The 24,048-nt window shown below is 33.0% G+C and overlaps 3 protein-coding genes and 1 long non-coding RNA gene across 7 annotated transcripts; 3 read left to right on the top strand and 1 right to left on the bottom strand.

Annotated features, from left to right (window-relative positions):
* The first annotated feature begins 642 nt into the window (after positions 1 to 642).
* Positions 643 to 13,086, top strand: LOC106663635 (protein FAM126B). Of its 3 annotated transcripts, XR_001340067.2 has the most exons (9): positions 643 to 1,457; positions 9,497 to 9,757; positions 9,811 to 10,028; positions 10,105 to 10,236; positions 10,300 to 10,427; positions 10,490 to 10,609; positions 10,700 to 10,748; positions 11,230 to 11,566; positions 11,778 to 13,086. XR_001340067.2 is itself a non-coding variant. In XM_014388616.2 (8 exons), exons 1-7 carry the CDS (start codon positions 1,308 to 1,310, stop codon positions 11,559 to 11,561), a joined length of 1,326 nt encoding a protein of 441 aa, XP_014244102.1. In that variant the 5' UTR covers positions 656 to 1,307; the 3' UTR covers positions 11,562 to 11,566; positions 11,778 to 13,086. The 3 variants fall into 3 exon arrangements, 2 of the variants coding, with proteins under 2 accessions (XP_014244102.1, XP_024083275.1); XM_014388616.2 differs by lacking the exon at positions 10,700 to 10,748 and having other exon boundaries at positions 656 to 1,457; positions 10,315 to 10,427; XM_024227507.1 differs by lacking the exon at positions 10,700 to 10,748 and having other exon boundaries at positions 661 to 1,457.
* Positions 10,300 to 17,863, bottom strand: LOC106663637. 2 transcript variants are annotated; one of them, XR_001340068.2, is made up of 3 exons: positions 17,800 to 17,863; positions 16,428 to 16,768; positions 10,300 to 10,708 (listed from the first exon to the last, which is right to left on the bottom strand). It is a non-coding gene; the product is annotated as an uncharacterized LOC106663637 (long non-coding RNA). The 2 variants fall into 2 exon arrangements; XR_001340069.2 differs by having other exon boundaries at positions 17,726 to 17,824.
* Positions 17,864 to 17,892: 29 nt separating this feature from the next.
* On the top strand, positions 17,893 to 19,175 carry LOC106663636 (outer dense fiber protein 3-like). The gene is made up of 5 exons (XM_014388618.1): positions 17,893 to 18,063; positions 18,120 to 18,332; positions 18,438 to 18,633; positions 18,694 to 18,834; positions 18,889 to 19,175. The coding sequence occupies exons 1-5, from the start codon at positions 18,051 to 18,053 to the stop codon at positions 19,040 to 19,042; spliced, it is 717 nt and encodes a 238-aa protein (XP_014244104.1). The 5' UTR covers positions 17,893 to 18,050; the 3' UTR covers positions 19,043 to 19,175.
* Positions 19,176 to 21,946: 2,771 nt separating this feature from the next.
* LOC106663777 (outer dense fiber protein 3-like) lies at positions 21,947 to 24,040 on the top strand. Its single transcript, XM_014388869.2, has 5 exons — positions 21,947 to 22,076; positions 23,072 to 23,278; positions 23,349 to 23,544; positions 23,601 to 23,744; positions 23,844 to 24,040. The coding sequence occupies exons 1-5, from the start codon at positions 22,067 to 22,069 to the stop codon at positions 23,995 to 23,997; spliced, it is 711 nt and encodes a 236-aa protein (XP_014244355.1). The 5' UTR covers positions 21,947 to 22,066; the 3' UTR covers positions 23,998 to 24,040.
* The last annotated feature ends 8 nt before the right edge of the window (positions 24,041 to 24,048 follow it).

Genomic DNA, 24,048 nt, shown 5'->3' with positions numbered 1-24,048 from the left:
AATTAATTATTTCAAGCTGAAAGCTCATCATCAGGTTGAAAGATTTACAACTACCTCTCTCAACATGAATTGACATGAAAATCCTTCAACCTAATGATGAGGTTTAAGCTTGAAATAATTAATTAAGAATTTATCCAGATCATTGAAAACAAACTGTAAGATCCAACTTTTCAAAATAGATTAAATACCATACTCACCTCACCTTTATCATTTCTATTAATCCGCAATGTTAATATTAATTAATTATTTCAAGCTTAAAGCTCATCATCAGGTTGAAAGATTTACAATCACTTCTCTCGAGATGAATTGTAAAGGTAATTATAGTAGTTTTACATTACAATTCATGCCAAGAGACGTGATTGTAAATCCTTCAACTGATGATGTGCTTTAAGCCTGAAAACGGGTAGTGAAAACAAAAAACTGTCAACTTTTCAAAAAAGACTGACATTGCGATATTCGCAGGAACATTGGACATACATATCTGTCTTATGCTGTACACTTATTAAATAAAAGTATTAGCATAGTAGGAAGTATAAACTCCATAAAATCATAACATACAAACCTGATGATGGCTGCAAAACGCATCTGACAGGAGGAGAATGCAAGAACCAGGTATGTCAGTAAACGTTATTGAATGTTTCACGGAATGACTTATATAGTTTAAATATGTCTACAGATAGTCAAAGCGCTTTTAAAATCAACAAAAAGTATGATTTGTTGTGTGATGGAGTATGTTTTTGAAGAGGGGGCGGAACGAGCGGGAGGCGGCCCGTTGTCGTGATAAGGATAAGAAGAGGGGGCGACAGCTGTCACTCAGTTCAACTGTGATTTTTGAGCTATCATTTTTATTTTTATTTCCGTCTCAGGTCAAAAGAGACGCCGAGAGTCAAAAATCGCATTTCACGCCGTCAGGCGAAATCGGGTTTGTTCGAGATTTGAAAAAATAAAGTCGAGCCCGTACGTCACGAGCGTCAGCTTTTCGACCGAAACCGGTCATGTTTACGTAATTAGACGGCGCGAGCCCGCTGATGGCTCTTTTGAAATTAATCTCACTCAGAGTCGGAATCGTCGAATAGGGGGAAAAAACGAAAAATAAGCGGCGAGGCGGAATTGGAAATCGAGGCCGGGGAAGAAAGTGGGGAAGGCTTGGAAAGCGGGCGATGACTGCGGCTTTTCGTCTCGGCCTTTTAGGTTAGAGCCGACGGCCGACGGCGAAGAAGGAATCTCCTGAGCGCCGGTTTTCCCTCTTTTCTCCTGCACCATGTTGACATTCGACTGCGTGGCGCTCGGGAACACGGCGACGTGATATGACTGAGCAGACGATCAAAGAGTGGCTGGCGGATTGTGCGGCTCTCACTCCGGACGAGATTCACTCCTTCGCGAGCACGGTTCACCACAATTCCGAAGTCATCAACGCGATTTTGACCGTCCTCGACGACAGGCAGAAATACAATGATGTGAGTACCCGGCATTTTATGATTATTTCATATACGTCTGAAACCTAGGACTGGGTCAATCGTCCTTCACAGTCCCTCTTCTCGATCGATTCCCAGACAGGGTCACTTCGCCCATCCCAATATTTCAGTCTTGCATAAATCCATGCTGTTGCATAACTAGCTTCAGGACCGTACTACACGCTTTACTTGAATGTCACTAGCTATAGGCTGATGCCTTTTTATGGCTACCTACCAAAAACTTCATCTCTGACTATTGTCAATTCCAGAATTTTTATAATAATAAAGGATATTTAAATACATTCAAAAACAAAACCGTATAAACATTCAACAAATTTATTTAGAAATCGTGAGATGCGGTCTGGTGTGATGTGGGTTTCAGAAAAACATATTCTTTATCGTGCCAACGTTTCGATCTTTATTGAGATCAACTTCAGGGCCTGGGATTTACAAACATTGTTTCCATATTACAATTACATTGTGGATGTGAAAAAGTGAATTTATACAATGCAAAATATATTTTATATATTCAAAGTGTTTGTCTTCTGTGTAATTGTGTCATTCTTGCGTGTCGTGTTGAGAGTGCCAGTGAGATTTTGCTATTTTGTGTTTATATATGTTGGATTTTGAAGGGGTGGGAAAGGATGTCGGTATAGAAAAGACATTTTTGTATAAGGCGTCGGCTTCTTTGAGGTGAAAGGATATAAAAACGATAAAGAAAATGTTTTTCTGAAACCTACATCACACCAGACCACATCTCACGATTTCTAAATAAATATCGATTAACGGTCACTAATCACCACACATTCAATAAATTGCTACCATACGTAATAATAAACCCATCATACTTCACAATGAACTGCATACAATGATTATTCTAGAATGATGTTCTTCCTAATTCCATTTGTGTCAATCTCATATCTAAATATTTGTCAAAATCATTTTTTAAGCCTTAACTGGTAATTTTTAGTACGTTGTTGAAATGTTGATAACAAGTTTTATCATCAGGGTTAACATCAGGGCTATAAATTGATATCTTACAAGGGTTCGAGAACAAGTGCCAGAAAATTGCATGTGTGTAGCTGTATTCCAAGTTTTAAAGATAATCCATATTTGTTTAGTGGTCATAATTAACCATATTAATGATTCCAATTAATTATTTTTTTAATGTAAGGTTTTTGGTTGAAATGAAAAATTAATGTCCCGAGCGGGATTCAAACCCACGACCTTCAGCTCAATACGCTGCTGCTCTAACCACTTGAGCCATCGTGGTTCGCTTCTTATGGACTTGGACTGCCTTTTTATGGCTACCTACCAAAACTTCATTTCTGACTAATCTCACTTCCAGAATTATGTATGTATAAAGGATATTAAAATACATTAAAAAACAAAACCGTATAAACCTTCAACAAATTGCTACTGTACTACAATGTGCCACAATAAACCCATAATACTTTGGTGATTATTCCGCAATGATGTTTTGCAGATTTATTGACCAACTTATACAGATAATATTCTCTTGGTTGTTATCGGGATGAGGTCATATAAACTATTTTTAATTTTTAATCTTCGCCTAGGTTTCGGAACTTTATTGTGCCTTCTTTAGTGCTTGATTTTTAGTCAGAAGTATATAAATTTAAATTCTTTTGTTTTCATGTTAACACTAAACCTATTCACTTTTTTCTTCACCTTTTCAACTATGAATTGACTAGGTAGTCATTGTTGGTTTTATTTGTATTTTTATTTTTACTGCCTGTAATACATAAAACTAGTCTAGTCATTTCATAGTTGAAAAGGTGAAGAAAAAGTGAATAAGTTTTCAATGTTAACATCACAACAAAAGAATTTAATTTATTCGGTTTCGTGGTCCGCTTGACCAAATAAATTCTTTTCAATTATTTAATTTTTAATTAAGGTTTTGGTTGAGATAAAAAAAAGCCAGTGTTACAAGCGGGATTCGAACCCACGACCTTCAGCTAAATACGAGGATTCGAATCCCGCTTTGTGGCTTTTTTATCTCAACAAAAACCTTAATTAAAAATTAATTAATTGAAAAAAAGAATTTAAGTTCATTTACGTCTGACTAAAAATCAAGCCCTGAAGAAGGTACAATAAAGTTCTGAAAGCTATGTGAAGACTTAAAATTAAAATTATTTCATTTGACTACTTCCACAATGATGTTATTACTTATTTCTATCAATATGTATATCTAAATATTTCTCAAAATCATTTTTTAAGCCTAACTGGTATTTTTTACTGCAATGTAGAAATGCTGATAGCAAGTTTTATGATGAAATTTGAATAGCGTTGATTGTAGAACCATTATTGTATATTCTCTATTTATTTCTTTGGTATTCCTCGCCAAAGTTGTCTCCTTAATCTTTATTCAATGCTAACTTTACTGTACCTATTGCATTTGTAAAACTGCGTACTGAAATATTTGTCAAAATCAAATATCTTTAAAACTTGGAGTATAGTTGCACTCATGCTATTTTACGACACTTGTTTTACACGAAACCTTGCAAGATACCAATCTATAGCCCTGACATACATTGGTTATACATACTAAAAAAAAAATGTACTAAAAATGTTATAGAATACATAAAAGTTGTATAAATGATGAAGGTGGGATAGATACACTTTGTGTAAATTATTTGGCCACTTTTTAGTTGCTGAGGATCGAATGCTGATCACGCAACACTTGAAAATATGGCAAAAAGAGGGAAAATTCAAAAGGTTGTAGGTTGAGATGACGAGTTGGTGTCCGATTAGATCGAAGTTGCGATAGCTCAAGTGGCAGTGGTGTATGAGCCGAAGGTTGTAGGTTCGAATCCAGCTCGTGACACAAACTTTTTCATCTCAACCAAGGCCTTAGATAAAAAGTATAATTAATTAAAATAATTAATATGGTCAATTATGTCTGCTAAACATGTATTAATTTACCAAAAGTTCACACCAATAAATCTAAAACATATTTTACAGCTTGGAGTTTAAATTTTTCTATAAAATCCTAATGAAATTGCTAACTTCTATTATCTAATCTTAAATGTTTTTGATAATATTAAATTGATTGTAAACTTAATTTGACAGAAAGCAAAGAACTTCGGTATTGTCTGATTATTTTTTAATTCTTGAAAATCTTTCAATTCAATCCTTGTCAAGATAAGGAAACAATTTTTTTAAATTTCTATTGTATTAATGTAAAAATGCTTTTTTATATTATTAATCAAATGTTATGTTATGTCAAATGTTAATTTGTAGTTTATATACTATTTTGCATCGCATTTAGTTCAGATTTTTAAAATGCACTCAAAGAGAAAAAACCGGACACATATTTATTTGTTTATTTTCCATAATAACTTTAACCGAGTGACAAAATTATAGACACACTCCTAATTGTTATGATTTTTTAATGTAATGGTTTTGTACTACAAATATTTATTCAAAACACATGAAATAAATATTTTTCTTCATTAAACTTTAATTTTTCAGTAAATAAGAGGAAAAAAATTATTAAAATACTAAAATTAAATGATTTTGTATGCGACAAAATTATAGACACATGGGATAAAATCAATTTAAACAAGTTTATAATATTTTGTGGCATTACCACTCAGTTTTATTATTTCCAGTTCTGGAATGCTTTTGTACAAATTTTGAATAAAATCTTGAGGCAAATTATTCCAGGCAGTGGTGACAGCTGTTTTAAGTTCGTCGACAGAGTTGTACTGCTTACAGTCTTGATATACCATCCTCGATAATTTTCCCCATACATTTTCTATAATGTTCAAGTCTGGTGAGAGTGCAGGCCATTCAAGTTTTTCAATGCTGTTCTGTGAAAACCATTATTTAACGATTTTTGCATTGTGTATGGGTGCGTTGTCCTGCTGGAATATTGGTGTCCCTTTGCATAAATCGCTGAAACTAGTTTTTTCATCGTCCAGTAATTTCTTGTAATATTCCGAATTGACTTTTTTTGGAAGAAAACAAAGATTCCCTTTTTTATTACACCGAATACACCCCTCAAATCATCAAAGATCCACCACCCATTTGGCGCCGTGACAAAATTTTTTCTTCTTTAGTTAGATCATGAAAGTAGTATGCGTATCCGTCTGGGCCATCCAAATTGAATTTTTTTGTCAGAAAAAATAACTTTTCGCCAATAATCTTCGTATTTCAAAATGTGGTTTTCAGTAAATTTGACATGGGCTAGTTTGTGGTGGGGTTTCAGAGCTGGTTTGCGTTTCAGTTTTCTTCAGACTATGTTTTCAGTTTTTTTAAGGAATCTCTGAACATTTCGAACAGAAACATCAGCACCTGCCTTCTCTGCGATGGCTTTTGCATTCGAAAAGCTGTTTGAAGCAAGCGCAGGATGTGCGATTGTCTCTTCTGGTCAAGGAAGGAGGTCTTCCAGAGCTATGCCCTCTTCCATAGTCTTCACCTAGTCGTATTATCTTCAATACCGTGAAAAACTTGGTTTTATGCGTCGGGTGATATCTCGGCAGCTCATAGCAAGTGAATCGACCGGCGCTCCTCATCAGAAAATCTTCTTCCTTTGGGCATTTTAAAATAACTTTGAATTGCTACAAATGAACTCACAGTAATCACTTTACTAAGGCATGGTACAGTGAATACTGAATAAACCTTCGGAGTTATAAAATAAACGTAAACAAAATGTGTGTCTATAATTTTGTCGCAGCTAAATCAAAACAATACTGTTTATTGAGATGTAATTTTGTATAAGATTATCAGATTTCCAGAGTTAATTTTCTTTTAGAAATCATTTTTGACTTTTGAAATCGTGATTTTGTAATGTATGCATAAAAATTAATAGTTGACTTAAAACATAAACACAACAAAATAACTTATTGTTCACCTTTATAGTGTTACTAACATTTTACACTTTTTCGATTAAAAATAAACAAAATCAGTTCAATTTCATCAATTCCAGAGACAACTTGTTGAATGGGTTAATTGGTTTTTTAAATTGTTTTCTTTGATGAAACAATAAATTTGAGTAAAATTAATTTTTTTTTTCTCTTAAAAGCATGATGGGTAGATGCTGTGGCTGACAAACATAGTGCCCGTTACGTAACCCAAGTCGTGGGTGTGCTGCTCTCTACCATCCACAATGGTCTACAGCGGTTTAGGGCCACTGGAAATCTCAATAGAGGATCGACCACAATTTATGATAGCTAGAGTCAATCGCTTTATGGTCTTACACCACTATGGGAACTCATTTGAATCCCTTGATAGGTAATGAACTCCAAATGGTCCGTAAGGTTGAGTAATCTCGACATTACTCCTGTCCACTACTCAGTCAGATGAATCTCCATGCCCCTACTCATATTTGTCATCAGTAACACGGTTTTACACCCAGTTGAATAGAACTAATTACGGGAAATTTGGTACAAAGACTTACCTTCAAAAGGCCTTTAATGAAATCTGTGACGTGCATAATTTGAATATATTTAGATCCGCTTTTAATATATTCAAAATGAAATACGTAAATGTTTGTTCTCATGATTATAATTAGTTGGTTGATTTTGTTACTCTGAAAACTGTTTGTATTTCCTAGTTTTAAATATTGTAACATGACTGTTCTGATTAGGAGGTAATATAGTAAAATAAATAAATTAATCTATTATTAGATGATTTTTTATTTTGGTGAATTTTCTTTCAAACCATCATAATTAGTTAATAAATAATTTTGATTAAAACTCATGAATTGCAGACCATTTAATTTGGTTTACATTAAAATATGTATGTTGATTAATATAATGATAAATATACATATGGTTTGAAATAAATACAAGTGTCCGGTTTTTGTCTTTGAGTGTATTTTGACCAATGAAATATTTCGAGTTTAAACCATACTTGGTACGATAGGGGGAAAAAAAAAAAAAACAGTTGGAACTAGATAAAATCATTGCTATCTATAATTCAATATGGTTCTGGGCACGTGTATGATAAAGTTTAAAAAAAAAGTCCTGATGTTAAAAAACAAAAACAGGAAGGCATTAATGTAAATAATTATCAAAAGATTGATTTTAATACATTTCAAAATAGTAGATCATTAAACTTTTCCAATGTAAATTGTGTTGAATGTGAGAAATTTGACATAAATTTTGATAAAAAGGTTCAATTTTTCCAATTCCATAACAGATTGGATAAATATTGAATGATTCATAGAATAGTAACATCTTGTATATAAGATATTTCTAACAATAATAGCATTGTGTATTTTAAAATTACAGATCTTAACATTTTAATCTTAAAATGCACATTTGAACTTTTTGTGTAGGTTTTAAAATATTATTACTTATATATCTTATTGTATCAGTTTAAAATTTGTAAATAAGTTTTCAAAAGTTAAGATGATTGGTTTCAATAAATTAATTTGATAGTTCGTTATTTTATAAACTAGAAAGTTTGGAAATGAAAGGTAACATTCTTTTCTGGCTGACTATTTTATTAAAAATCCTTATAAAAATAGTATCCTTAAATGTTGTTTTGTCTAAAACAAATAGTTGGTAGCCGCAACGATTTAGGCATTGACAATGGCGTTCATCGCTGTAAGGTAAAGGTCCCGGGTTCGAATCCAGCAGCCTTGCATTCGAACCCGACATACTTTTTTTTTGGGGGGGGGGTTTCAAAAACACTGGTACCCTGGTTTATATGACCTCTACTGTTGCGAACCATTGTAAAAAAAAAAAAAAAATAAATAAATAAAACAATTTCAAAAAAAGTTGTAACCTTAGGGGGGACCAAGGTAGCCGAATGGTTAAGGCATGAGACTCTCGATTAGTAGATCCTGCAGTCGTGGGTTAGATTCCCACTGTCTTCCCTGGACCTAAGGTGGCCACAATTAAAAAAATAAAACAAAACAAAATAAATTTCCTCGGTGCTCATCAATGGAAGGTCTGGGGTGGGATTGAATCTCAGCAACCGTGAATTTGGTCCCAACCCCCTTCAAAAATGAGTTTCTTTGATGAAAGAATACCGGCACACTGGAGCCCCCAAAAATGTAAGCCAGGAATAAAGTACAAGCTGTAGTATACAGCTGCAGTGCTCAGGGGAACTCCTCCAGTTTCTGGTATCCATTAAAAAAAAAAAAAAAATTGTCTGCCCATCCTCGCTGATTTTTGTTGGTTCTTGAATGAGGAAAGGCAGACAAGAATGATAAGTAAATATATATAAATATAGAAATGACCTGTAAATAAAACCATTTGCTAATGTTTTAAAGATGTATAAAATCGTCAAATCAACATCAAACTAAGATGATCTAAACAAGACTTAAATAATCTAATCAGTTGGCATGCTTCTAGCGGAATGTTTTTAAATATAGATAAATGAAAATTTATGCGCTTTTAAAAAAATTAAAACTTATCTACAACTACAAAATTAACAAGTCTGAACTCGAGATAACTAAATCTATCAAGGACGTAGGAATATTGTTTGATTCATCACTAACTTTTCATGAACATATTGCCATGATTATGAACAAACCCTTAAAATACATTCGACTTCATTAAAAGAAATGCTAGGGAACTCAGTAACATCAGTTGTACAAAAATGTTCTTTTGTTAGATTTATCCTTGAATTCAATTCACCAATCTGGCCATCTTCTTATTTAAAATATATAACTAAAATGGACAAAATTCAGAATAGGATATTAAAATACTTAGCATGTAGATCATTTATAAAAGTTGAAGATGTAATTATGTTGCACAGAGAGCTGAATTGTCAGTTGACTCTCTCTCTAAAAAAAAAGAGATATTTATAGATAGCCCTGATTTGTTAAAAAGAATATTGTTAAATGTTCGTCAAAAATATACCAGAAATGTTGATCTATTTTTATACCATTTTATAAATCCAAATCGTAAGAGCATCTAGGCTCCTGAATCAATATTATATACATTTATTTGTCAATTTATTTAATAATTTTAAGAAAAAATTATTGTTATTTATTACATAATCTGTATTTTCTTGTTTTGGCGAAAGCCATTAATAAAGATATTACGATTATTATTATTTTTCAGCTCGTTGACAAGGTGTGCTCCACACTGTTCTCCTTGTACCGCTCGAAGGAGATTGAGCTCAAGAGGTTCACCCTTGGTTTTCTACCTACACTTATTTACGTTTACTTAAACGCCGTAGCCCATGGGGAGAAAAAGAGCTGCCTTGGAATCGAAGCGCTTCTTATCGGTCTCTACAACTCTGAATCAGTCAACGATTATGGAGAAGCCCAAGTCATATCTTTTCGTCTTCCATCCCTAGCGCAAGCATCTGTTTATCATGAGGTATGCCATGGCGTTAATGCTCAACCGTCATGTTCTGACGCTCGTTTCCGTAGCCCATGAGCCTAGCGCCGGCGTCTCTGACGGAAAGTGCGTTGCGGCGTCTCGAACTGTGCAATACCAAACTGGTCAAGTGGGGTCCGCTACCGCAGTTGGAACGGATAATCCCGCAGAACCGGTTGTCTGTCATGACTGCCCTACTTTTTATTTACAACCAGCACATAAGCTGCCTTCAGAAATCTTCTCTAGACCAGCTCTGCAAAGTTTCATCGAAGTAACTCATTTATATACATTTTTGATTTTGAATTAAAAAAAACTAAAATTCTAGTTTATTACACATTTGTTTTTAGATTAGTGACACAAGGATTTAATAAACCTGGCAAGAGGGTCTCATATAGCAGTGATGTGCCAAGGGTTCTACCAAGGATACCAGTTACCGGAAAATTTCTTCTTGAGATTCTTCACAGTTTATATTATTCAATGTAATTATTGGGGCTTTCAGGGATTTTCTCATTTAACAATAATTTAATTTATTTTATTTAAAGTTTTAATGGTGATAGTGTGTTGGCTCTGCAAGCAGTAGAAGAGGTCCACCAGAGGGCTTGCTATCAGAGTTATACCGATGTTATGTTAGTTTCAAATGCCATCAAAAACAGCCGTGCCACTTACACTGGTTTGTTGCCAATATAGTAAAAACTTAAGTTTTAATGGCTAACCGACTTTTTTGTGCTTTAGGTCAAATAACGGAAAACCCGATGGGTATCAGTCTTGCCATATCGCCAGCAGTGACGACATCGGCCGTAATCTCTAAATCGATGATAACCAACGCCTCGTTCCGGACGAAGAAACTGCCAGGTAGGTCTGGGCCCCGTTTTCTTTTGATTCGCTCTTCCCATAGCTATACACGGGTTTTGACCTTCCCCTTTATCCTAACATTCCTTCCAGATGAACCGCCTAGAAAAAAAAAGAAGACAGGGTTAAAAACAGACTATGAGTAAGTTGTAAGTTACGGTTTTTTTTTTAAATAAGGAGCCTGGATATAAAACTTTGTTAGGAACCTTAACATCTAATAAGTAATAATTTTGCGATGGACGTAGGTTTTAATTACATTTAGACTATACTGAACATTACAAAGTGCTTTAATTCTTTTTTTAACAGTATTTTTAATTTACTTATTTATTTTATTTTGTAATGTATTAAGCGTATCTTACTTGTTATCTGTTGACTGAACTCCATATTAGTTCGAAAAAATTAAAAATGTTTGGCCCAGCTGCACACAAAACCACATGGCCCAGTTGTGGTTTATATTAACATTAGTTGAGTAAGTGAAATTTGAGGGAAAATTATTTATTTATTTATTTTTACCATCAATCCTATTTTTATTTATTTCTTACCATTTATTTGTTTCAATTTTATTGATTGTCCTTTTATTAACATTTAGTTAAATTGAATTGAATTCAGATATTTTTTTGCAGATGACATTCCCATACAAATCAACCGAGGCGAGGGAGAAGGCTTGGGATCGATCAGCGAGGAGAAGGAGGACGGAGGTGGCGACATTGGCAGCGGCCCCACACGCCGTAGTCTACCGAAAATGGCCGTCAACTTCGGAAAGAAGACCCGAGAACGGCTGAGCAAAGGGAAGCTGCGAACGGTGAACGGCGGCGACGCTTGGGAGAGCAGCGACCATACTGAACCGGACGTCGAAACCGCCCTCCTCACGACTGAAGTAGAGACGAAGCCATCAAACAATGGGTCGACACCTCACGAAGTGGACGGGAGGACGATGCAGGTCAGCTCGGTTTGATTTAGGTGAGCATCCCCATATCCATGTAGCACGGGTGTTCATCAAACTGTTCAAACTGTTCTTTAACAAATTCAATTTTTATTTCTTTACATTATTGGGGAAAAAAAGTCATAAAAGGTAAATCTCAATTTGTTAATTGTTTGGTTGTTTAATGAACGCCCAATGCAGAAGAGCGAAAGTTTGAAATTATATTTTCTTTTTCTTTCACTTTCTCAGGAATTATAGTATTGACAGAGCCCAATATGAACAAACCTTTCCTAGGAAATTAACCTACCAGTAGTCTTGCATTAACATGGAATCCCTCCTTGTCGTTTTGTACACTTGTCACAATAAATGTTCTTTCATTCACCATCATCATTAAAATCAGATTTACAAAAAAAAGTAAAAAGAAGAAAAATGAAAAAAAAAGATATAAATATGTTTCTTTTATTACCTTAAATTTTTTGAATCGTTAGTAATTTTAAATCAAAGGCCTAAAACATCAGTGTGAGAAAGGTTTACAAAACTGGCGCGTGTCAGAAAAAATGAATAAGAATAAAACCGGATATGCTCTTAAGCGTTTTAATTTGACAACAGCGAATTATAAATGATTAGCACTCAGTAATTTAAAAAAAAGATTAAAAGTGTGTAGATCTTTCCATAAGCATGTAGCCATTCATGTTCAGTAACGTTGTAGCTATCAATTGTTATTCCCATTTATTTGGGGCTGTATAATAAATATTGTTATAAATTGAAAGAGATTTAATGTGTCTTAATAAAATTTATTATGCAAAAAATAGGTTTAAGGTTTAAAAAAAACTTAATTATACGCAGCAATTGTTTAAATAATTGTGGATTTGAAAAATCACTGGTGGGTTACATATCTTATAAGCAAATTGTGAAAACAGGGTGGTCACTATTTTATTTAATATTATTAAAGTGGAAATGAGGCAAAAAAATAATCATCAGCGATCAGCATTATTTGTACATTTACAGTGTACATTGTTGTTGCATGGAAATATTTTAAACAGAAAGTTGCATTTGTCATGAAATGCATTTTAACCAAATTGAAAAAAAGTCTTCTTATATCATAAGAAATTCAGATAATAATAAGGGTAAAGTTATTTTTAAAACTCGAGCTTGATCTTTTGGCATAAATTTCACTCTGTGCGTCAAGTATTCGTCAATTATGAAATCGGATAAATTCGTCAGATTGCTCAAACTCAATTTAATTGATATTATTGAGATTTTACAGTAATAAAACAATAATAGGCTTACGGAAATACTTTGCATTTGTAAATTTACAAATCGATGAATGCGATGAATCGAAACAATGCTTCAAGCATTGGAAGGATACTCGATCGAGAACCCCTTCAGTGTAGGGACTCTTAAGTACAGGAAGTACAGCATCATACAGAATTTTGTATGACTCCATATGCAAGAGTCAAATTTCATTATAAAGCTTCCTGATTTCTGTTACAATTTTAGCCTTTTCTTTTGGACGCTTTGTTCTTTCAGGAGTCATTAAAAAAAAAAAAAAAATGTCCAAGCAAATAAAGTTTTTATCATTAATTCTATGAACTAAAACGGGTGTGCTATAACTTACCATGTAGCACTTAGTCAAAATATGTGCCCAAGAGTTTTTCTCTCTTTAATGACAATATAAAGAAATAAAATTTTCCTGAAAATAACTATTTATTTATTTTTTTAATATTTTAGTATGTCAGCAATAAAAATTCCTGAGTATGACAAAATGAAAGTTACGTAACTAAACAAATTAATTGCTCATTGTTCAATGTATCGAAAAATTTTTATTGTCTGTTTGAATACCAAAGGAAATGTAACAATTCATCTGAGTGACCACCCTAGTGCGAAATATAATTTTTATCTATTGAAATATTCCTAAATATCTTAAATTTGATATCTATTGTTATTTAATGATGTTATTAATTAAATTAAGCGTGTATATTTAAATTTTTACAATTACGAAATGAAAAAAAAAAAAGTGCATTTATGAAGTGTTTTTGACAAACTTAACTAGCTTATTTATGAATTTATCTCAATAAATTCCGCAGATTTTTTTAAACAATTGATGTGTACGTTATATAGAAATTATATATAAATATGAGCCAAAAAGTAAATTAGTAAACTATGTTATAGAAGACAAAGTAATTTTGCACGTTTTGCCTTTTTGTGTGGGTATGAGAGAGTAGAAAATTAGCAGTGTGTGTGGGCGTATGCATGTGTGTGTACTTGAAGTCAGTGTACTGTGTGTATATAGTGTATATTATGTATTTAAATAAATGTACTTAGAGAACTCTTAACAGCAAGAGTCTATAATTTTGAAACTGTGGTAAGATTTCTTCCGTATATATTTTTTTTAAATGTTTCTATGTTATGTTTGTGCTGAATTTATTTATTTGTTTGTAAAAAAAATTATAATAAAGTAAACGAGAATTTTATTGCTAACTACTTGGGAACAACTGACATTTCAAGGAAGTCTTTTGAACATACACTAAAGAACGCTATACTTATCAACAGGTGTATTGTAGGATTTAAATCTAAATAGAAGAATGGGTAGTTTTTTGTTTTCTCTATTTATTGTTAATGTTGTATTTTTATTATTATTATTATTTTTATTTCACATTCCTCTGTGATAAGTCAGTCTTTAGTCTCCATTCCATTTTTTTTTAGTGTTAAAATGAAAATTCAAAAATTGTAGGCATTGTGATTCGGGCACTCTTTGAAAAACAAAATATTTTAGATACATACTAGTGAAACACTGAAAAAAAAGACAAACTTAAAAAAATACCATAAAATAATATATAGAAATTGTTGTTCTATTGTATATTTAGCTGACAAATTAAGAAGAAACTTCAATTATTTTCGAGTTCTAAAGTTTATTTTTCTACTATGACAAAGTCGGTTCTATTAACTCTAAACTCTTTGGAATGGGACACAACGAGAAAAATCAAAATTTTCTGGTAGGCATTAAAAGGATAAAATAAATTTGGGTCAAATTGGTATGTTTATTTTTTGGGTTTTTTGCGTTACTATGTACTTTACTATGTAACTGTGCAATGACAGCAATAATTGTTCATTTTTAATAAGGTTAACATAAAGATTTATTAATTAAAATCATAAAAGCTGTTTGATAATGTATAAGGTTGTGTAATAAAAGGAAACGAAAATTGAGATGTTGCAATAATTAACTAAAATTATAGAAAAAGTGTGTTAGTTTTGATGAAATTAAATTCACTAGTTTGTATAAAAAATTATCAAACGAGAATTGAAAATTTGCATTATAACAAAATAATTGTAACAACTACTTATAAAAAACCATGTATACTTAAAAGAAAACAATGTAATATTATCATGCATGGTACAATATAACATAAATAATGTCGGTACAATAATCTTTGTCTTAATGCCATTTAACTACAATATGATACTAACTACCTGTTAAATAAGCTTCTGTGGTATATTTATTGTTCTCTATTAATCAAAATACTATTAACTCAAAGAAATAAAAGTGTATCCTCTAAATTGTAAACGTAAGAGTTATGGAATTTATTTTGTTGGCTATTTTCAAGAGCAAAAAATTATTGTTGAATAAACGTATGGGTGAAAAATGTTATTTATATAACCTAACTCCAAAACATGTTCGATGCAGACTGCTCTTTTCTAGAGTAGAAAAACCTTATTTAAGAGATCAGGATGGGGTGGATCTTGGTGGATGAGTGGTTAAGTTGTGACGCCTAGGAGATCCCGTGATCATGGGTTTGATTCCCACTGTTGCCTCTGGACTTTTTTCTGATACATAAAGGGAGCAGTGGCCGCAGTGAAAGTTGACTCATCAATGGACAGTCTGGGGCGGAATTGGATCTCAGCAACCCTGAAGTCGGCCCTACCCCCTTCAATGTTTGGTTAATCAATGAAAAAACACGAAGAGCTCAATTCACGCCCATGTTGTGAGATTAAAAAAAAAAAAATGCTGCAGTGCTCAGGGAACTTTTTCAGTTCCTGGTATAAAAAAATCCTGCAGCACAGTTTCCTTGTGAGAGCAGTGATGTCATCAATCAAGTTTCACCCCCATCTAGTTTTATCAATGGTAGGAAGACAGTAGTTTATAATGCAAGTTGATAATTTTTTGGTAGCGTTTAATTGTCTTGCTGAATAGTATGCAATTTGATATAGTGTAATTAAGTTCCAACTGAAGTGATGAGAACCACCTTCTCAAATAACTCTACCATAGAAGCAAGAACATTCTCAAAGGAGTTCGCAATGCACAATAAAGTTGGAATCATCAGCATAGTAATAAGGCAGTCATCATCTCTAGGAAGCAAGGAAGAACGTTTACAAAAATTATAAACAAAAGTGGGCCAAGTATACTGCCTTGAGGAGTACCCATGGTAATAGCTGGAGACGATTTGACAGTGCCACTGATTACTTTTACTAATTTTGTGGCCATCCATGGAGATATGAAGAGAAGCAAACCAGGAGAGAGCCACAAAAACTATATTTTGCTTCATCGGAATGAGTTAGTTGTATAGTTTTTATTATTTAATTATTTTTAATTATATTTTTTCTTTGTATGAGGAGGATGTTACGGTTCCTCGCCGGACCGTTGGCAATTCACCCGGTCGCCGGGTACCTGGGGCTCAGTGGAGATTTTTTTTTTTTTCCGTGGCCGCTTCGTCTCCAAAAGGGGAATAATCGAGCGCCACACTGTTTGAAACCCTCGGGGTGAAATAACAAAATAAATAAAAAAACAAGAAAATAAAATATTAATGTCCTCTGTATTAAGAATAAGATAATAAGAATAAGTCTCTTCAGAATTTAAAAAAAAAAAACTAGAAACCAATCTTATAACTTAAAAGCTCGAACCTCGTGTACGTCCTTTTTCTCGTTGTTCCAGAACGGTTCTCCCCTTGCACACGTGAACCCTCCACTCCACGACGATGAGAAAAGTCCCCAAAATAATAAAATAATGCACTGTCACGTTTTACTTTTTCCCCTCGCTTGTCCACACCGACCAGTCTCAGCTCGAGGCCTCCTTGTTCACTCCCATCGGACCCCACTCCTCGCCAGCGTCCCCGCTGAGCCCTGGCTGGGCTTCCTTCATCTTCTGCCTCTTCCAGATCTCGCTCAATCTTGCCGAGGGCACCCTCGCCTCTGCCCGAGTCTGGTCACCCCAGTGCAAAAAAAAAATTTTCCTCTCGTGTTCACTTGTAACAAGTAAAAATAAATGATGAAATACTTTTACATTTGCACAATAAAAGTTATGGAGTTAGAGAATAATTCTAGTTGTTTAAGTATGAAAAAAAAGTTTAGATGACCATAGAAAAAAAAGGCTGTAAATTGGAAGGGGTGATCACCCAGACGGGAACAACATGACGTCCCTCATCAATCTGGGAAACATCTCTATAATAATTAAGTTTGGTAAAAAGGTGTCATAGCATAGATGGGACCAATGCGACGTTGCTCACAAACCAGGGAAACAGCCCTGCAATAATTTAATAAGCCCCGATATGTAATGTTAAAGGTTGCTACAAGGCCAAAAATATGTAGCGATGTCGGACATCATAAATTGGGTCACATGAACCGCATGTCATCCTTCTTTGTCGGTCCACAAAAGAACTCCCCTGACTTTTGGTTTTCCTTTCCACCCCTACTCTGGTAGCGAAACTGCTATAAAAATTTGGGAATCGAAAGTCAAAAACAAGACACCCCAGGAAGTCACCTCAGAAGGCTGTCCTCAGTCAAGACCGAAGACTCACCCCCTTGGCTCAACAAGAGGGACTCAGCCAGCGAGGACCAGACGTTGCGACCCAAGGGATTAAGTTGACGGTCAAGAAACCAGAAAGGCACTGAGGATGCTGTGGACGCTAATCATGGCGAGCATCATTTGGGGTAAGTCCTTTTGTTAATAGACTCATTCCAGATTTAGAGTTGTAGCTGACTTGTTAGATAAATTAAAATTTTGTTGTCGTGTACATATAAAAGGTGGAATTGTGTTGAACCCAATGTTGAAAAATATACTCTTTGGTTTATTAATTTCTCGAAACTTACCTTCCCCTACACAGGAATAAGTACAAAGCGCCTATGCTTACTTATTGAAAAATAGAGAAAAGCAGGCGAATATAGATTATTTACACTGTAAGCCAAAGTATAGAAAGCCTTACTTGAAAGATTCATGTTTAAAAAATATTTCTATTCATGTCTTTTGAGATTGTTAATAGATTCTATTTCCGTTTACCTTCCAATGATGGCATTTCTTAAACGTTTACAAATTTATGTGGTACAATTCAATCAGAGAAAATCATATGTATAAAAGTATTTATTCATAACTTTCCCATGTGTAATTTTTTATATTAACTTAAGTTTTTTTCACATTTTGTTAGCAAACCTTAGTTCATAGTTATTGTAGATTTAATGAAAATCAATTACTCGGCTAGTGTTAGTAGCTTGAAATTGAACATTTTCTAAACTTTATTATTGCGATTTGAGATGCATTCTCCAGGTAAATGTTGCTGTGGATGTTCCTATTTCTTTAATACAAAAATATTCCTTTTCAAGGACCAAAATATTTATTGCCGACAACCGTCGGATATGACAAGCATGATATCACAAGGCCGCGTGAGCCTGCGTACAGCTTGAACTTCAAAATTTCCAACGAGAGTAAGAGTATCAGTCCCGGACCTAAGTACCAGTGTGACAAACTGAGTAATCGTGGTCCTTACCAATCAAAGAGCGCTTTCCTGAGTTCGAGGTTTGACAACCAAGAAAAATGTACGTCTGAACATAAATAGGATGCCAATTTATATTTTTTAACAAAGCGATATTTGTTTGACTTCAGATATTTCACAAATTTATTTTACAAAAATGTAATTCCAGTTACAAAACAGACTCCTGGTGCTGGTAAATATTACCCTAACATTAAGTCCGACTCACGATACAAAAAATCTCCGGAAGCATCACACCTTGGTACATTTTACAACCCACAACCGGATATTAAGCCAGGACCTAAATACATGCTTGCAGGCACTTTGGGACGTGGTTTAGAATTTCCAAGCAGTCCTTGTGCTTGTTTGTAAGAGAGGTGATTTAATTTTTATTGATCTGGGTCCTTTATCATCTTTTTGATTTTTAGAATAGGAAAGTCAAATTTTTGCTCTGCACTACAAGTCAGCAATTCGCCCGGTCCCGGAAAATATTTTCATACCAACATGGATATATATTTAAGAAAGTCACCCGGTGTACCTTTAGGGGCCAAAAGGACCGAACCCAAAGTGTAAATAATAACTATATACAGTTATTCCTTTCTAGCACTAATGATTCATTTCAGAACCCCAGCTACAATCCAACCCGGGCCAAAATACTATGGGAACTATAATAAAATAAAACGTGAATCGCCTGCGTACTCACTAGGCGTGAGGCACTCGTGGAAACAGATGCTTCTCAGGATGCCCAATGATGGCGGACACTACTATGGTTGTTGAGTTCAATATAAAACAGATTTATTTAAGATGACTTCGATCCCAGACGGAAGAAGTCTGGATATGGTCTTGCTCCCGGGCCAGGCAATAGTTGAACGTGTGAAAATTTCTCATTAAAATCATTCTAAAAACACTTGTTTTGATGTATCTTGATTCAGTTATTTTATTTTTATTTTTTAATTTTCAGTACATTTACAACTAGCAACAATATGGTAACATAACATAGATAAAAAATATATACAAAATTAAAAACAAAAGAGAAGAAAATACCCATTGCTGGTACTCCAGTGGTGCTAACATGTTGCCTGTTTAATTATTATGTCATTATCACTTTCACTAATAGTGTGTAGGAGTTCTCACAGCCATCATCTCTTCAGTTGGCCAGGGTTTGAAGGAATCAGTTGGGATTTGAGTTTTTGGATGCGCTGATTTGCGGTGCTTGGGGGGAGGGGTTATGAAATTTGCGGTAATGGGAAAGGATTTCATCTTGAATAAAAGGCATATTTAAGCACGTATGTTTAGTTTACCCTAGATATGTAAAATGTAGCATCAGTGATTTTTTGTAGGATTAAGGATTGGGCAGTTTGAACGTGAATGTTCAAATATTTGGCTGAACGCCACACATCCAGTACATAAGTCTATCAGCAACTAGGGTGTCGTAAAGTAATCTTTTGTTTTTGAGAGGTAAATCGGAACATTTTGTATATTTATACGGGTAAATATACCCAGTTACAAGTTCTATAAGCGTTTAAACTATACAACAAAACATCACAAATATAAAGGAAGTTACAAGAAATGAAAAAAAAATGAAAACATCAGAAATATATAAACAAATATAATGGAAGTTACAAGGAAGAAAGAAAAAAAATGAAAACATCAGAAATATATAAACAAATATAAAGGAAGTTACAAGGAATAAAAAAAAATCAATGAAAACATCAGAAATGTATTAACAAATATAAAGGAAGTTACAAGGAAGAAAGAAAAAAAATGAAAACATCAGAAATATATAAACAAATATAAAGGAAGTTACAAGGAATAAAAAAAAAATCAATGAAAACATCAGAAATGTATTAACAAATATAAAGGAAGTTACAAGGAAGAAAGAAAAAAAATGAAAACATCAGAAATATATAAACAAATATAAAGGAAGTTACAAGGAATAAAAAAAAAATCAATGAAAGCATCAGAAATGTATTAACAAATATAAAGGAAGTTACAAGGAATGAAAAAAAAATTAATGAACACCACAGAAATATATAAACAAATATAAAGGAAGTTACAAGAAATGAAAAAATATTAATGAAAACATCAGAAATATTTAAACAAATATAATGGAAGTTACAAGGAATGAAAAAAACTAATGAAAACATCAGAAATATATAAACAAATATAAAAGAAGTTACAAGGAATGAAAAAAATAATGAAAACCACAGAAATATATAAACAAATATAAAGGAAGTTATAAAGAATGAAAAAAATTAATGAAAACAACAGAAATATATAAACAAATATAAAGGAAGTTCAAGGAATGAAAAAAAAAGAAAATAATGGAAAAAAATAATCAAAACAACAGAAATATATAAACAAATATAAAGGAAGTTCAAGGAATGAAAAAAAAAAGAAAATAATGGAAAAAAATAATCAAAACAACAGAAATATATAAACAAATTTAAAGGAAGTTCAAGGAATGAAAAAAATGAAAATAATGGAAAAAATAATGAAAACAACAGAAATATATAAACAAATAAAAAGCAATTGCCATCATCAATATTTAAAAAAATGTTTAAAACAAATTAAGGAAATGTGAAAAGCCTCACAATGTAAATGTTGTTTATTTCTCAAGTCCATGAGTCCTCGACTAAATTGGGCTATATTTTAAATTTGTATTATAATTTGATTTTGAACAAAATATTTTTTTTCTGATATTATGGGGGACATGGAAATTTGACAGATTAATTGTGGGCAGTCGATGATATTTAAGAGTTTGTAAGAAAATATCAGGTCATTATTTTGTCATCTTAAGTTTAGTGATTGCCTTCTTCAGATTCCATTATAAGTTCGTACAGGGTATCTAAGTATGTTCTCGTAATTTTAAACCAGAGAGTGGGGATAAATCATCGTGGTACATGTTCTATTGAATTTCTTAGTATTTTCTACTATGGTAACCAAACAACCGAACACTATTCTAAAATGGATGGACCTTAGATAGTATAATCATTGCTTTTGTATACTTAAAATTTCTAGTATTTTTATGAAAGAAACCTAAAAGTTGATTTGCCTTATTAATTATTGAAGTGAGATGCAAGTTAAATGTCAGGTTGTTAGTGTAGGTGATTTCAAGTTCTTTAATGGTAGTACATTTGCCAAGAATATTTTTAAATTTTAAAATGAACTATTTAAGCCAGTTATTGGTTATGTAAATTCTTAATAATATTTTTTTATTTATTTTATTTATTGCTATCTGTAAATCTAAAAAAATATTAAATAAATAGGCTTTTTTCTTTCTTTTCCAATTTATGTTTCCTACCAACATTTGCATAAAGTCTACAATTTATTTCAATTAATTAATCTTTAAAAGTTAGTGTCACAAGCGGGATTTGAACCCACGACCTTCGGCACTAACTTTTTCATTTCAACCATAATATGATTAATTAATTGAAAGAAGTTATTTGGCCAATTGGACCACTAAATATAATGGATCTAAAATTTATGTAATTTATGAATGAGAACTTCTTTAGTAGCTATGTAATTATACAAATAGTTGAATTACTGCATTGTTTTTGACCTGCCAAGAGATGAATCCATTGAATATTATTGTGTAAAATATTTTGTCCCCGGGAATTGTAGAAATATGTAATGTATCACACATCACTTTTGAAAAAATATTAATAGCATTTCAATTTTATAGGCAAACATATGGAATAAATTCTTCAACCAAGTAACCATTTGCTCTCTGTAGTATATTGTTTAAATTTGAAAAATTACTCTTGTGTTGTGCCGTTTTGGTTAAGCTTGAAATTAAATATGATTCCAGGTAGGTGATTTAAGTTCAAGGAGTACCCGACTGCAGGATTTTTGATAATTGCAAATCTCTTATCTATATACACAAAAATCTCTTGGGAATATGTTGGAATAACTTTTTGGATCAATATAATTTTGCTTTTTGATTTATACACAAAGATCTGTATCACCTAGGTGGTCATGACCTACAATCTTGTCATCTGCTGTTGTGTATAACATTTCAGACTATAAAAAAGTAACAAAGACTAGAAAAAACGTAACTTGAAGTATATATATCCTTAGATATTAAAAAAAGTAATAGAAAATTTTTCCTGTGGTCAGTAGGGTGAAAAACCTACAATTGATTCTTACCGATCATCTTGGTCTGCCTATCCTTGTTGGGTTGTTCTGTCAGATGTGTTTCAGCATTTCAGGACAGACGCACTGATGATGACATGCCGAAATATGCCTGACAGACCAATCCGATAGTCAGAGCAAAATATCGATAAAGTTCAAATAATAACATTTTTTGATAAAATTATTTTCTATCACCCTAACTGTTCTGATCGTCCGCAAACCCTCCACTAAAGATGATGAAAGATCATAAAAAGTGTCTTGACATTTATCAGAATGATTATGGACGATACAACTGCAAGTTCAGACCTCTACAACAAATCCTAGAAAAGTAAATAGTCTTCTTGTTCTCACTGGTTTGGCTGTCAACTTATTTTACATTTCTCAAGAGATGCTCCTCTATAGGATGATTAACTCACAGTTGTCAGTAAAATTTCACAGAAAGTAATTCCTTACTTGTTCAATTATAACAGCATTCTTTGTAAAATCCCAATATAAATCATTTCATGATTGAATGCAGGATTTTAGCTTTTTAGAATATGTTTTTAAATTTTAATAAATAAGTTATAAACATATACATTTAAAGTATTTAGGTTTTTTAAATTCTTTGGCTAGTTGCTTTAAAACCTAAGAATAATTCTTAGAGGTAGTTATAAACTTTTTTTATTTATCCAGGACCAAAATACGTTTTGCAAACATTGGTTGGTTTTGAAAATCATGATCCGACTAAGTACAGGGAGCCGGCTTATTCTATCGCAGGTCGTCATAATAAAAAACAAAATACAAATTTGTTACCGGGGCCCAAATATATGACATGCAATATGACAAGAAATGGACCTTATTCTAATCAATCAGTGATCGTAATTCCAAGGAGGACATCAGGTGGCCTAAGATTGACAGAATGACTGATCATTATGACAAGAGAAAGTTTTTATCTATGACTTTTAAACAGTTGGAAAGAGGGTGGGCCCTGGTCCGGATAAGTACCTAGTGGACAAATTGCCGAATGCAAAATCATCGCCGACTTGGTATTTTACATCTGGCCGGGAGAAAAAAATGAGGCATTTAATACCAGGGCCTAAGTACATGATTGAATCGACCATTGCCAACAATGTACCATATTTTCCATCTGCGCCAAAATGGGTCATGTAAATCAACTTATTTTGCTCAATTTGACATTGCTTATATTTGATATTAATCACAGGGGGGTGAGACCAACGACAGCTTTGGGCGCAACAGTCAAAGGATCTCCGGGCCCTGCACGTTACAATGCACAAAATTTAGATTACGTTAAGAAAAAGGCTCCTGAGGCTTTGCTATTAGGAAGACGGGAAAGGTTGAATAAAAAGTAATTTATCTTCAATATATATAAATTATCTCTATATGCTTTTATATTTCCATTTGTATATACAATTTGTCGTTATTATTTTTTAAATTTTGTTTTCAGTGAGATCAAACCTGGGCCTGATAAGTACAAGCCGGACAACAATGTAATATTGAAGACTTGTCCAGCTTGGGTTTTCGGATTGAAACACTCCCAAAAGAAAGCCTTAGTTCGAACGCCACAGGACGTTAAGGCAAATATAAACTGTGTGTTGTGAAATAAAATTATAAAACCCAACAAAAAGTTCCTTTTTTCCTTCAAAATAATC

Source organism: Cimex lectularius, unplaced genomic scaffold, assembly GCF_000648675.2.
Source record: "Cimex lectularius strain Harlan isolate CLEC.00 unplaced genomic scaffold, Clec_2.1 scaffold116, whole genome shotgun sequence".
In the NCBI taxonomy this organism is placed as follows: Eukaryota; Metazoa; Arthropoda; class Insecta; order Hemiptera; family Cimicidae; genus Cimex; species Cimex lectularius.
The sequence above is the reverse complement of the archived record's forward strand: the minus strand, read 5'-3'. Positions and strand labels throughout refer to the sequence as shown.